The sequence below is a fragment of the Melanostigma gelatinosum genome (assembly GCF_949748355.1).
Source record: "Melanostigma gelatinosum genome assembly, chromosome: 9".
NCBI lineage: Eukaryota > Metazoa > Chordata > Actinopteri > Perciformes > Zoarcidae > Melanostigma > Melanostigma gelatinosum.
The window spans coordinates 16,095,662-16,108,989 of record NC_136642.1 but is presented as its reverse complement, the minus strand read 5'-3'; the positions used below and the strand labels follow the sequence as shown (position 1 = coordinate 16,108,989).

The 13,328-nt window shown below is 40.7% G+C and overlaps 1 protein-coding gene across 1 annotated transcript; it reads right to left on the bottom strand.

The window, feature by feature from the left end:
* Positions 1-1,668: 1,668 nt before the first annotated feature.
* irx4a (iroquois homeobox 4a) lies at positions 1,669-7,615 on the bottom strand (the record flags this gene model as incomplete). Its single annotated transcript, XM_079275136.1, has 5 exons — positions 1,669-2,381; positions 3,510-3,820; positions 5,417-5,523; positions 6,453-6,704; positions 7,571-7,615. 5 exons carry the CDS (start codon positions 7,613-7,615, stop codon positions 1,669-1,671), a joined length of 1,428 nt encoding a protein of 475 aa, XP_079131262.1.
* Positions 7,616-13,328: the final 5,713 nt, after the last annotated feature.

The following is a 13,328-nucleotide window of genomic DNA, read 5'->3' as shown; positions in this document are numbered from 1 at the left end:
CTTTAACTTTGGCCTATTTCTCTACCGGTATAGCTATAAAAAATGAAACACAATTTTGCATGTAGGCAAATAAACATGCATACATTAAGGGGAATGAGAATACAAATATCCCTATAGAAATAAGTACCTATTCACCATGCATGCACCTGTCAGATTCTCTTAACATTTATGACTATGCTCCAATTCATTTTTGCAGTCATGTCAACTTTGCTTTAGAAATGCTGCAGGCGGGATTTTCCGAGGTAAGAAAGCAAATAAAAACATACATCTTGACTCTGATTATTAGAAAAGCTCTGTTGTCCACTACAGCACTTTCTTCCAAGAGGGGGGGGGTGTTTCCCATTAAAATTCATCACTGAAGTCCCCCCTCCCTTCCTCCCTTTCCCCCTCTCTCGCAGGACAGACAGAGTCCCTCGAGAGCTCCACTTTCGCCATTACTGTCAAGTACCCTTGACTCCTTTCTTTTTGCCCTTTTATCTACAACAACTAATTCGAGTTCCTTTGCCCTTTTCACTTTTAGACGATGTGAGGGCCTCCCTCGTAAAGCCCTTCCACTTTTCAGAGGAGGAATCAGCATTCAGGCTGTTTTCTGCAGGCCCCCGTCTCTAGGAAATTGAGGGGTTAGTGTCAAAACGAAAACTCGTCACTTCAAATTATTTCCCAGGCTTTCCATTTTGAACCCATTAATGGACGTATGGGGAATAACTTACCCTTTTGACAGCTGCATCATGGACGCTGTTGAGATGTTTCGATAATATTATCAGAAAGCAGAGAGGGAAATCAATGGCCTGACATGAAATATGACTGTGAACATCCCAATTACAGCCTGTTTAGAGAGAATTAATGAGGCGGATCTTAGATGCTGATATTGTTCTGTCTTGAGGGTTGAGCTGCCTCATTTTCTCGCTGTCTCTAAACGAGAGTGGATGTTTTTTCTAAAAAATAAAAAAACACATGGTGGAAGATGTTCGATTGTGCCTGTTGTAATGGGTTAAGAATGAATTGAACTGATAGAACTGCTTTATTTAACAGCAGACTGGGTTTAAAAAAGTCATCTGAGCTCAGCCGTGCAGTAGGCGCCATGTAATCATTAGACGTATAGTTTTACAGGAAACAAATAACATGCAATAAACAGACCAAGGAAGCATAGCAAGGCCCAGGGACGATTTGAGTCCCCTGTATTCCAGCACCATGGACAGCGACTCAACCAAGTGCTCCTCAGAAACTGACTGATTTTATTTTCAGTGAACAAAGTTGAGACGCTCTCTTCCACTTCCTACGAGAGCTGTGCATTTGTGAGACTTTTTTTTTTTTTTAAATAGTGATACTCAACTGATGAGACCTAAATTATATTCAATTACATTTGCATGCGCATAAAGAAAAAACAAAAATAAACATTATGTAAACTTTAGGCCTATTTTTTTCCGCAAGATGTCAACTTTTAGTTATACATTTCGATAAGTTCTGTGCGTGCGTTAAATCAAATAAGCCAAACCGATCCGGATATTTCACTCGTGTAACGCCAATGTAACAGTTTATAGCTAACATTGCTTTTAAAAACGAATAAAAAAAATAGGGAATCATGACGACGAAATAGGCTTTTCCATCTGACTTTCAGTCAGTCACAAAGAGTCTCTCTTTTGGCAAGTAAAGGGTCATTTGGTTTTGTTAGGAGCAGAAAAGTTTGTTGATCGTTTTTGGGAAACTCATGGCACTGTCTTTGGAGGAGTCTTGGTGCTGCTGCAAGGCCGCCGCGCTCCTCTCAGCCTCCAGAATGGTGCCTTTGGTGTTCGTGCTCCAAGAGACGGCGGTGTTGGTCAGAGCCTGGCTCAAAGTGCTGTGCCTGAACAAGGGGTCGTGAAAAACTCCGTCCACCCAGTTTCTCAGGGTCGTGACCGGCGAGTCCTGCCTGTTGTCCAGGCCGGTCACGGGTGAGGTAGCGGCGGGGGATGGGGTGAGAGAGGAGGGCGGTGGCTGGCACCTCAGCATACAGGACGGGTACTCAGTCTGGTTCAGGGACGTCGCAGTTTGTGCCAAAGACCAAATCCGCGGCTTGCCGTCTAATAGCTGGTGCCCTTGCTGCTGCTGCTGTTGGTTATAACACGCTTTTGACTGCTGCCTGCTGTCCGCCTGGAAATCCTCCGGGTTCGTTTTGAGACAACCTTTGCGCAAGTCCTGCTCCCCTCCCAGAGAAACAGGGATGGAGATTTTTAGAGATGCGTCCTTGATGAGGTGTTCGGCGGGGCAGTCGCCCGTCGTTGTCATGTGTGTGTTCATGTGGTATCGGTGCTTCAGCTCACACTCCGAGTTCTCAGACTCTAGCGTGTCGAAATCGTCCAATTCGCTCAACTGGAGGTCCTTATCAGGTCGACTTCTGGTCTCTGGGAAAAAAAGAGAAGAGATATGGAGTCGTGCGATATGGCATCACATATAATGGCATCCTGAACAGTCACCCTCCAATCAAGTATTGGACTTCAATCACAACTGTGAAAATGCAGTTGTTCATCTTTAGTTAAGGAATTAATGTTTACAGCCTGATAGTGGTAAACAAATGGAATCAGTTTAATCATGAATCAGGTTTCACCCGACATACTGTATATAATTTAGGTGCAGTCTGACGCACTTTAATTTTTTTTATAAAAAAAAAAAAAGAAACTTTCCAGCATTATGAAGTCATAATGAGCTGCAAAAACAACACAACCTTGTCATTAAAAAGGCACCTGAACTTGGTAAAAGTGATTTGACCCGCCACCATATCCCTTTAAGAAACTGACTGAGGCCTGTCTTATGGTATAACAAAAGTTGTTTTGTATGTAGCATCTCTGTACACAAAACTGCCAAAGCTGTTTAATTGAATACAAATACATAGAGTGGTTTAAGCACAGTACATATTATAAGAATACCATTTTTGACAACACAAATTGCAAAGCCTCATTGTCTTTCATTTCTTATTGAGTATGATACAATTTTAACGATAATAACGGTATCACAAAATAAAATAGGGTTGCATTACACTGATTAATACATTTCATCATAATATTTTTCTTATTGAAATAAACAAAATAAAGATGTGAGTTTGGTAACATCATCCCAGCTTAGTGTGTTGGATGAAAAAGAAAATAAAGTAGATTTAAGTTTTTTAGATGTATAGACTTTACATCGTAGCTTGATCATGGTTCTTGTTCTTCGGTACTTACTGTTGATTCATCCTTATCCCTCCGAAAGTGATAAGATAAGAAACAGTTGCTAAAAAAGTCTGTTTACGCATGCTTTTATTTCAAGCTGTATTCAAAAATAGGACTTCTGTTATGAATGTTGTCAAAAGTCCCCCTTCATGATACTAATCGCTTCAACAACACAATGCATTTTCAAGAGATGTCAAGAATACATTATTGTCTCAACATGCTTTTGAGACAAAAGCCACCTGTGATATACTGCCAAACAATTGAGCATAACGTTTTATAGTTTTTCTTAATTTCTGCAGAGCAATAAGACACAATTGACTTTACCATCCTCATTGTTCTCGCTTTTTATCTGCTCCTCCTGAGACCCATCTTCATCCTCGTCATATCTCTTCTCCTCTGAGCCCTTGTTTCGGGGCGGCCATGTCATCTTGTTCTCCTTCTTGAGCCTCCTCCTGGCGTTGGCGAACCAGGTGGAGACCTGCGTCAGGGTCATCTTAGTGATGATGGCCAGCATGATCTTCTCTCCTTTAGTCGGGTACGGGTTCTTCCGGTGTTCCTGCAGCCAGGCCTTCAGCGTGCTGGTCGTCTCCCGTGTGGCGTTCTTCCGCCTTGTTCCCCCATCCATGGAACCATATCTGTTAATGAGGGGAACACAACCACAATGGTAATGAGAGGGTAAATAGATGATGTGCTGCTCGTCGCATTACAATTTCTAATGTCTTGCCCTGGCAGTTTCTTTTCTGAAAACCATGACAGAGCCATCTGCTTCTTGGAATCTTGAAATTATGCAAATCGTTCTTAATAAGCTTGACAGTCCTACTCATAAACCTATGTGCCACTATGATCATGTCATGGTCGGAAAATTAAAAGTAGACGTAATAAAAATGCGTCACTTATTAAGAGATTTCGAAAATTAGGGGCAGGTAAGGAGTAAACCACTCCCTTCAAGCACACCACAGAGTCTGTATTATACATCCATTGGTGAACTTTAAAACTAACATTGTCAGTACATGTTTTATATAATTGTACATGAGCATTAAAGGACTATGTGCAGTATGCAGTATATCGTTCAAATACCGTGCAGTAAATTTCCTGAAACCCATTCTAACCATTCTAGTGCAGCATACCACTCCTTCTCCTCCCACAAATATTAACCATAGACCTGCATTTAAAATGCACAGTGTTGATTTTCAGTCAGCAGTGAGCTGTAAAAGTCCTCTCGGGGGAGGCTTTTATGAGGCCTTTATTGCTCCGTATAGCTTAGTGCAGGTCAAGCACTGCTGAGGGAATCAAGAGGAGAGGAGCGCTGCACCTTTCCATACCCCGAGTTGTTTCCTCGCAGATAAAATAGACTGTAAAATTGCTTTATTGAGTGTAATGATGAGCCCTTAGGTAAAAGGCGGGCGCAGACAGAGTGGTACCGCTGTAGGCTTGCTTGTTTTATCGAGTGCCACTCATTTTGTTTTGCCTTAGACTTTTAGGCCTTTTGCCGCATGTGCACTCATTAGCACGGCTGCTGACATCTTCTGCACTTCATTTATTTAGAGTTATTGCTATAAAGCTAATCAATATGGCACTTTGCTGATCATTTAACACACAAAGAAAGAGTGTTTTCTTGGATGACACTACACATGTCTCTCAGTGCTGTGATTTTTAAAGTTGCTGAATCTATTCAAATAGCCTGCTGATCACAGGCATAGTTATCTTTCAATCCCTACATGTTCACCACATCGCAGACTTAATTTGGATGTCATGTGATTGTTGCCAAGACCTTTTTTAACACGGCAGGCATGCTCTTCACTAAGCTGAAGAGGCCTTGTGTCTTTTCTGAAAGGGGCATGAGTCTTGTGAAGCACATCCCCCCCCCCCCCCCCCCATCAGGAAAGAAACATGTCATGAGACGAAGGTGAGGACCCAGTGTTGCTAGACGTGATGAGAATGGCCTTGACCTCTCAAGGATGATTGATTTAATGCTGGGAAAACTCACCCGACACTAGTGCACAATACTTTGAGAGTTACCCACATTTTGATCTTCCTGTTTTGGCAGTTGACATAATCCTTCGAGCCTGCCAGTAGAGGCAGAGCTCAAGATGAGCTCTCATGTCACTCTAACTGGGCATTTTATTAAATTACACTTGGGTTTAAAGTTGATTTAAAGTGGTGTGGTGTTTGCATTGACAATCAAGCTTCTTACATTATTTAATATAAACAAAATAACAGAGACAACATACCTGTCATACTGGTACTGTCCCAAGGAAGGATCATACGGATAATAGGCTGTTGCCTGGGTTATTCCCGCATGCGCAGAAGCTGTGGGATCTTTAGTATCGAATGTGCCCTGAAATCATACACAAAGACAAGAGTTTAAAGATGATGCAAATAGGAAATCAATTCTGTTACATTAAATGAATCACCATGGTGCTGACAAACAGATGTACTGGCTGTATTTAAACGTTGTTTGGTAATGTAATTCAAAAGGGCTATTGATGAGTGAAGCGAATCAGGATTTTGAAATATCCGCCTGCAAAATGAAATATAGACAAACCAGACTGACTTTATTCAAATGATAAATAGTCCATAGGATGCAATACTCTTTAAACTAAGTTTAAAAAAAATAAACCTTCAGAAAAACAATAGGAAACAGGTGTATTAGCTTGTTCAGTGCTGGTCTGGCCAAATACATCCAGGCAGGTTCCTGGCAAAATAAGGACTAGTTTGATTATTATCATCAGTTCAAAAAGCATATAGATATTCTGAATATTCTTCTCACCACATTACCAAAAATAGGAGCACTTAATGTATTGCAACACTACTTGAACAAACAATACTCTTGGACTATAGGCCCATGGGATCTGTTATGAAAACGTTGATAATTCGTTTTTAATAAAATGTTGATATATTGTATATATTATATATACCAACAGATATTCAACGTCAGCCTGCTAAAAAAAACGTATTTCCAATGGAAACCAACTTGTCTCAATATTAATAGTGCTTTAAGTTTGTCTGCCTTGTTTCATAAAAAAAGAAATACTTGTCTAAAGTAAAACTCTGACACGATAAAGTGAGCCTATCCCGCCTTGCTGGTAAGTATTTTCCCCTTACTAAAGACAAGTCGGCTCAAATGATGATATAGGGATACATCACGTAAAGTAAAATGCTGGTATCTTGTGGTGTAGAGCATAAAAGAGAGGCGAAGTGCGCCTACGTCTCAGCACTCTGCGGCTCCATTAATCAATGCCAAGAAGGATCAGGTGAACGGCTTACCAGCGAGTAGAATGCCGAGGCGTCGGTGCCGTATGTAACGTAATTCCCATAGCCTTGACTGCCGGTGTAGGGACTCCCGTAAACGCCCAGCGCTGCGGCTGAGCTGAGTTCATGCCTCGCCGTGGCCAGCAGCCGGCTCTCGTACACGGGACAGTAGACTGGAGTCTGCCCGGACGCTGCCACTCCGGAGTCGGCTATGGATCTGCCGGTGGACTCGCAGCAAGTGGTCAGAGAGTTGGTTGTCATCAGGAACTGAGTGGGGACAGACAGAGAATTTATCTTTAAAAAAAGTTATTTGTATGTTGTATATCATTCTGCATTGAAACATGTTAATGTGGAGCACTTTGATCTCAAAGTTAGTTTGTAACTTTTTAATATGAAATGAAGATCGTTAAATGAACACGATTCTAGCTGTCTCCAAACTGTGTTTACTTTTCTGACGTAAAATGATTTAAGTTTAAAAAAAAATATTTTGCTCTTCGGAAGGTGAAATCGACCTTATTCGCACATTTCCCCTCAGAATGTCAATCTTTAAAAAATAAAATATAAATGCCATGTAAAGACTGATATTTGATGATGAATGGTGCGTTGTATTCCCGTGGTAATGTGCGCGTAAAACGTGTCCAAAAACGAGCCGTCTGTTTGCTTTGATCCAATGCGTTACAAATAGATACAACATATTTTCCCTAGAACGCCCAGTAATACCCAGAGTGAAGCCCAAATTATGTTGTATGGCTCAACGCCAAAACAAAACAGCAGCTGGGTTACGGCGCAAAACACACAGCGTGTGCAGAACAAGTGGGCATGTGTGTTCCAGCGCAGATAAACATATGGCTGACATTACCGAGAGGCTATTATCTTGCCGAAATCAGGGAACGGGAGGTTGGGGGTCTCGCTGGTTTCTGGTTCCTCTCTCTTAACCCCTTTTTCTATCGCTGCAGGAACACAGGTATGGATGTAACGCAATACCTTTCCGATACTCGAAAGGACTGTGGCAGCCTCCCCGATTATTGGCCAAAATGCGTAAAAGGCTCATGCATAAATCGATGAGATAATCAATTTCTGCAATGGCAAAATCAAAACACTCAATTAATTTAACAAAGGTAACATCAACTTACTTGTGGAGCAGACGAATATGGATATCCAAATTGTGGATATGACATTGTAGAGAGGTCCCCCAATATCCAGAAATAAAGCGAGACTGAAGGTCTCCACTCTAACGCGAGAGGCTGCAGCTCTGTTTGACTGTACCAATCGATTGGTAAGCACAGGCTCCTAGGATGCTTATAGGGCGAAGCAGAGTAGCATGTTTAATTTGTGGAAAATGCCCCCCACTCAAACGCCTTTCAACTGCAAAAAAAAAATAATAAAAAAATAAAGGAAGAAATCTTCTCGCTCTCCCTTTTCCCGTTTTTAAAGTCTTGTAGAAATAAAATAAAGTATTATTTTTTTTGCCTAGAATAATCACTTTGATGTCAGATACATATTTTTCCGTATACAAAAGTAGTATAGAAGACGTCAGCAGCAGAGGCAGGTTGTTTTAAACAGTGGTGACTCTGACGTCAGAAGTTTCCCACTCGAAAATGACCAGACTGTAACTTTAATATGCATTTTCTTTCTCGGGATGACGACAAAAAAAACAGAAAACAACTATCGAACAAGAAAATCTTTGAGTGGGAAAATAGAAGGAAGTACTTAAAACAACATGTCCTAAAGATAAATTTGTAGTCCCAAATGTGTAGTCCCAATCAATCAATTCCCAGGCAATCAATGTCTTGAATATGCAAACGTGAGTGTACCGGTTTGAATGCATTAAGACCAATTATAAGCACATTCTTATCATTCCTCCGCACTGATGCTAATCACATGGGGAACTAATTGATTTTAAATTAATTAGCAAAGTACATTACTGGGCAGAGAAACATTTCGTCACCTTCCTAAAATTTGACAAAAATGATTATGTTGCCTAAATCATCTCCTTATGATGCTGGCCACCTCTGGTAAAATCGCCTCCATCCTCAGATGAACAGATCATGCTATTCTACCCCTGTAATATAATGGCCTATGTCAAGACTCAAGAGTGTTAGGCCGTTTTATTTTGTGTTTTCTGAAAAACCTGAAAAAATGACTTTTGCCATTATTTTAGGAAGGTGACGATATCGCAGTCCACCAATATGTAGATTTACAAAAAAAAATGACCATTTAAAATATAGAGATTATTTTAGTATTATCGTGTTTTCTTTATGATCATTTGCCAAGTTAGAATAGACTTTTGGTTTCGTATTGTCTATCTATCTATCTATCTATCTATCTATCTATCTATCTATCTATCTATCTATCTATCTATCTATCTATCTATCTATCTATCTATCTATCTATCTATCTATCTATCTATCTATCTATCCCTCACATTTTCACGTGTGTTTTGGTCAGGTAAATTCGTGAAACTGCAGTTTACAAAAATGGCCAAAAGTCCCAAACTCGCACGCCACAGCGCTGGTGCCGGTGCGCGCCGCCTTGCTTGGAGAATCCCGGGTTGAGACATGTGGATAGCCCCGGGGGTCACTCCTCAAATTAATGATGATGTAGCCTACTCCTCCCCTCCTTCTCTCCTCTCCAGCTGGATCGCTGCCTGCCGGTGACAGGTCGATTGAGAGTGATTGATGACTATCTAGGGGACCGGGGCCAACATAATAATATGATACCGGGTCCTTGCAATAATTGCTCGCTTTCATTTACAGATGAAATGAGTAATAAACAGCTATACAAACGGAGACGAGTGTGATTCGGTTAAGTAGCCCAACTTTTGTCTTTGTCTCCTTTTCTTAGTTGTATTTTGGTGGGGTGGTGTTGGAGGGCGGGCTATAATGTCACTCATTCATTTTGACAAATTGAATTATAGGGGGTTAGTAGCTACCTCGAAGCAAATGGCTGCATTAACACTGTGAATAGGGGGTTCAAAAGGGATCAGCCAGCGCTTTTTAATTTGCATTAACACTAATGCCACCTTAACATTACCAACCCTCCTGAACCGCTCAACCAAAAGCTCCCCTTTCTCTCTCTCACACACACACACACACAGCTCCCTTTTGTCTTATTCATTTAGAGTTTTCTTTTCATTGGGGTTAATGTGAACGGCAATGCATTATAAGGCAGGGCGGGACCCAATATATCTTCAACATCTCACCCTGTGGACGGAAGGGAAAGTGTTGACACGTTGATTTTTGGGGATGGTGGCACCTGACAAACGCGCGCACACGAGCACGCACACACACACACACATAAAAGGTATTGTTCCACAGAGATATGCAGAGATATGTTCTATAATCAGGGCCACTTTTCTTCAAGGGCCTTTGCATGGACCTCCACCCTTGTGTTTGTATAATCAGGCATGGAGAAAGTGGAACAATCTGATAGACACATAAAGTATATTGCCCACACACAATCCCTCCTCCCTCGCTGTATACCTTTTCATTATCCACTGCGTTACCCATGTTATCGGGCGCCTATGATAAAATATTTAGGTGCACTAGTATCTGCTTTTCGATGGAAAATGAAGGCGACGGCAGGAGTTCATGCTTGTTTAGCGTTAAAAGATTAAAAGAGGAGCTTTTTTTTTCTTGGACAGATGTGTGGAGGCTGGGATGCTCAGCGTTTAAACTGGAGCAACTGAGAGGAATAAGATGCTTTTCCAGTTCAAGACAAAGCGTATGACCTGATTGTATTTCCTTTTTTTTGTTGTGAAATTAAACATGATAATCAACAGGTAGTTATTATGTAGATACATGGGTGATATGAAGATAGTGTTACTGTATAGATTAGGACAGACAGCAGTGTTCAGCAGTGGTCTAGTGTAGGAGCATCCATCATATTGATGAGTAGCATAAATCATCGGCTTGACTGGAATTAGACAAACTAGTGGGGCAATTATATAGACTTTCGTCAATGCAGCCATCTTTTTTATCTGCAAGTTTATAATATGTAAGACGTTCATTTTAGTGTGCTTATTTTGCATTCAAGTTCACTTTTTGCCTCATGGTGTCAACCTCAAACTATTCTCATCTGAATAATAATTGTGTTGCACTTTGAAGTAAGCCTGCTAATTTGCATCTCCTTTCCAACTAAAGTCATATTAAAAAGTTCCCCAGAAACGTTGTAATCATGAAGGTGTCACTTTCCTGATAATCTGTCTTTGATTAATGAGCCAGAAGGAGGAGGGTGGCTGAGTGTGCCTGTGTGTGTTTGTGTGTGTGAGAAATACAGAGAGAGATAGAGAGAGAGAGAGAGTAAGAGCGTGGTGAAGGGAGGAGGGTAAAACACCTCCTTCTCCCCACATTTTAGTCAGCTGAGTCTAAAGTGAGACAGGCTGCAGAACGAAGGTGAACTGTATCAGCAAATGTGAATCTTTTATGACAGTGATGGGTAATGTCGATATTTCTGCGTTTTAAGATGAACAACATAAGTATACTGCTTTGGGAATCAACACGGTTATTGACAATGCTGGTATGGACTGTGGCACATACGCTTTGTTGGCGCCACTTACTGTACACCTGAGGTGTTCTGAGGTAATCCCACGTCTGAACAAAACCCAGTCACTTAGGTTCAAACAAACCACATGACCTATGTTGTGCAAGACATTAGATCATTCTGTGGTTTGGGGCTCTAAAATGAAACTGACTTGATTTGTGAAGTAAGTAGTCAACAACATAGTCTGAATCTACTTATTGATAGTGATTGTTATACAGTGATCCCAATACACATAACTATATCCTATATAATTAGTATTAGTTGTTATGGCTGTGTGGTGGAGTTACAGACCAGAGCTGCAGGAATGTCATGCTCCTGACTCCAACTACATGACAGTTAGCACATTTAATTTGATCATTCTTATGAATCGTCAAATGTATGAATCAGCATTTAGGGAGGCTGTTTGATTACTTGGGCATTTCAGTATTTTGTCACAATTAATTGATAAACGTTCCACTTCAACATTTATCTAGATCTCCAAATCAGAAATAAAATCGTAGTGGATTTTCTTTGTGCCTGTGGATTCAATGCTCATGGCATTAACTTGTCTTATGATGCTAATGGCACAGGAATGACTTGCAGTATTTAAAAACTTGCTTACAATTAGTTGTTCATCAATGACCTCAAAAACAAGTTTTCCTTTCACTCTCAGTGTTATCTCCCTTAGCCTAAGATAGTGATTTTTTTTCACACATTGAGATTGGAGTGTCTTCAGGTCACAGGGAAAATGTGTGAATTTTGCTCTGACTTTTGGACAGGACTGAGGGCTGAGTGAGCCCCGAGACAGGGAACTTGCCTCCATTGCATCCCCCTCCGTCTGGAACTCCCTCCCTTAGCACCTCAGACATTCTTCGTCACTCGCCACTTTCAAAGCAGCGCTTCAAATTCACCTGTTCAAATCTGCTTCTAACCTGTAAAGTTAGTCATGTATGATTTTGTGCTGTTCCTTACTGTTATGTCATCTATGTTGTTTGTATTGTAATTGCTTCTGTTGTTTCTGTTTTTACCATGTAAAGTGTCTTTGCGTAACTTTTAAAGCGCTGTACAAATAAAATGTATTATTATTATGATCTTGGAGTTCTGCAGTGTTTTGTTACAGTGGTGTTTTTATTTCCAACTTCATGAAGTTCTGGCTCTACTCTGTCCTATTCTGTTCTATTTCACCCAGTATGAGGATAGCGTTTTGGTGCTCTGATGTCTTATGGTCCACTGTCTCATGCGTTGTTTTCTGAGTCAACAACGTAGAAACAATAGCTGAAGACAGCTGCACAGGTCGACTCGCTCAGTGACATGAAGCCCCGAGCAGGCTTTCCAATAGCTTCCATGTTTCTTGTTTCTGCAGTCATAGAAATAATGTCCAAGCATTCACACACAAAAAAACGCACACACACACACACACACACACACACATCACACAATGCTTATCCAGCAAAACATTAACCTATTAGTTGCCTAGTCTAGTCTTGGAGTCCAAATGGAATATTGATCTCCAACGATCCTCTCAGTGTATTTCTTATTTCTTCTGTTGAACAGCACAATGATTTTTTTTCCTCTTCTCTTTCGGCCTTAAAGCCTTAATGGGTTTTGCATGAGCTGGATAGGCTGCGAGGCTGCTTTGGGTACTTTGCATACAAATGGTGACTTTTCTGAAGATGTTTCCAGGTGGTTATAAATACTTTTATTTGGTAGATTGTGAAAACGAGTCAACATTCTGTATCTTAACCAGCTGAAGTAACTTTTAAATGTAATTTACTTTAATGAGCTGTTTATCAGGTTAGCTCTGTCCCTATGTTTGTCTGTCCCTAAATTTGGATATACTTACAAAACATTGGGCAAAGCCTGGAAAGAAGAGTCCTCTATAGCTGTGGTCACAAAATACATACCTGCATGTTTCTAAAATGATGATAAAATACTGGGGGAAAGTAATGCAGGTTTGATGTAGATGTGTCTGACGGTTAAACTAAAACCTAGACAACTTCCTGTCCCTTTTGTAGCTTTTGGCCACTGGTAGCGCTATGGAGTGTCATGCAATACACAGTCCAACCGGTTTCACACCTTTCCTCTGGTATGCTACAATGTGGCAACAAAGTACTTCAAAAATTGGCTCAACATATAATTTCATGAGGGAAATTCACTCCACAGTTGGTTGGACCGCTCGGATACAGCCAATACACTTTGGTGAGTAACACTGAATGTAAACATCTGTTTTTGTTTACAAGAAAACTCAAAAAGGGGCCAAATATCTGAATAATATATATATGAATAAACTTAACTGATATTTACTCGACAAATCATTGTCATTATTTAATTGAACAAAAGTAACATGTTTCCGACTACGCCGCACAACTT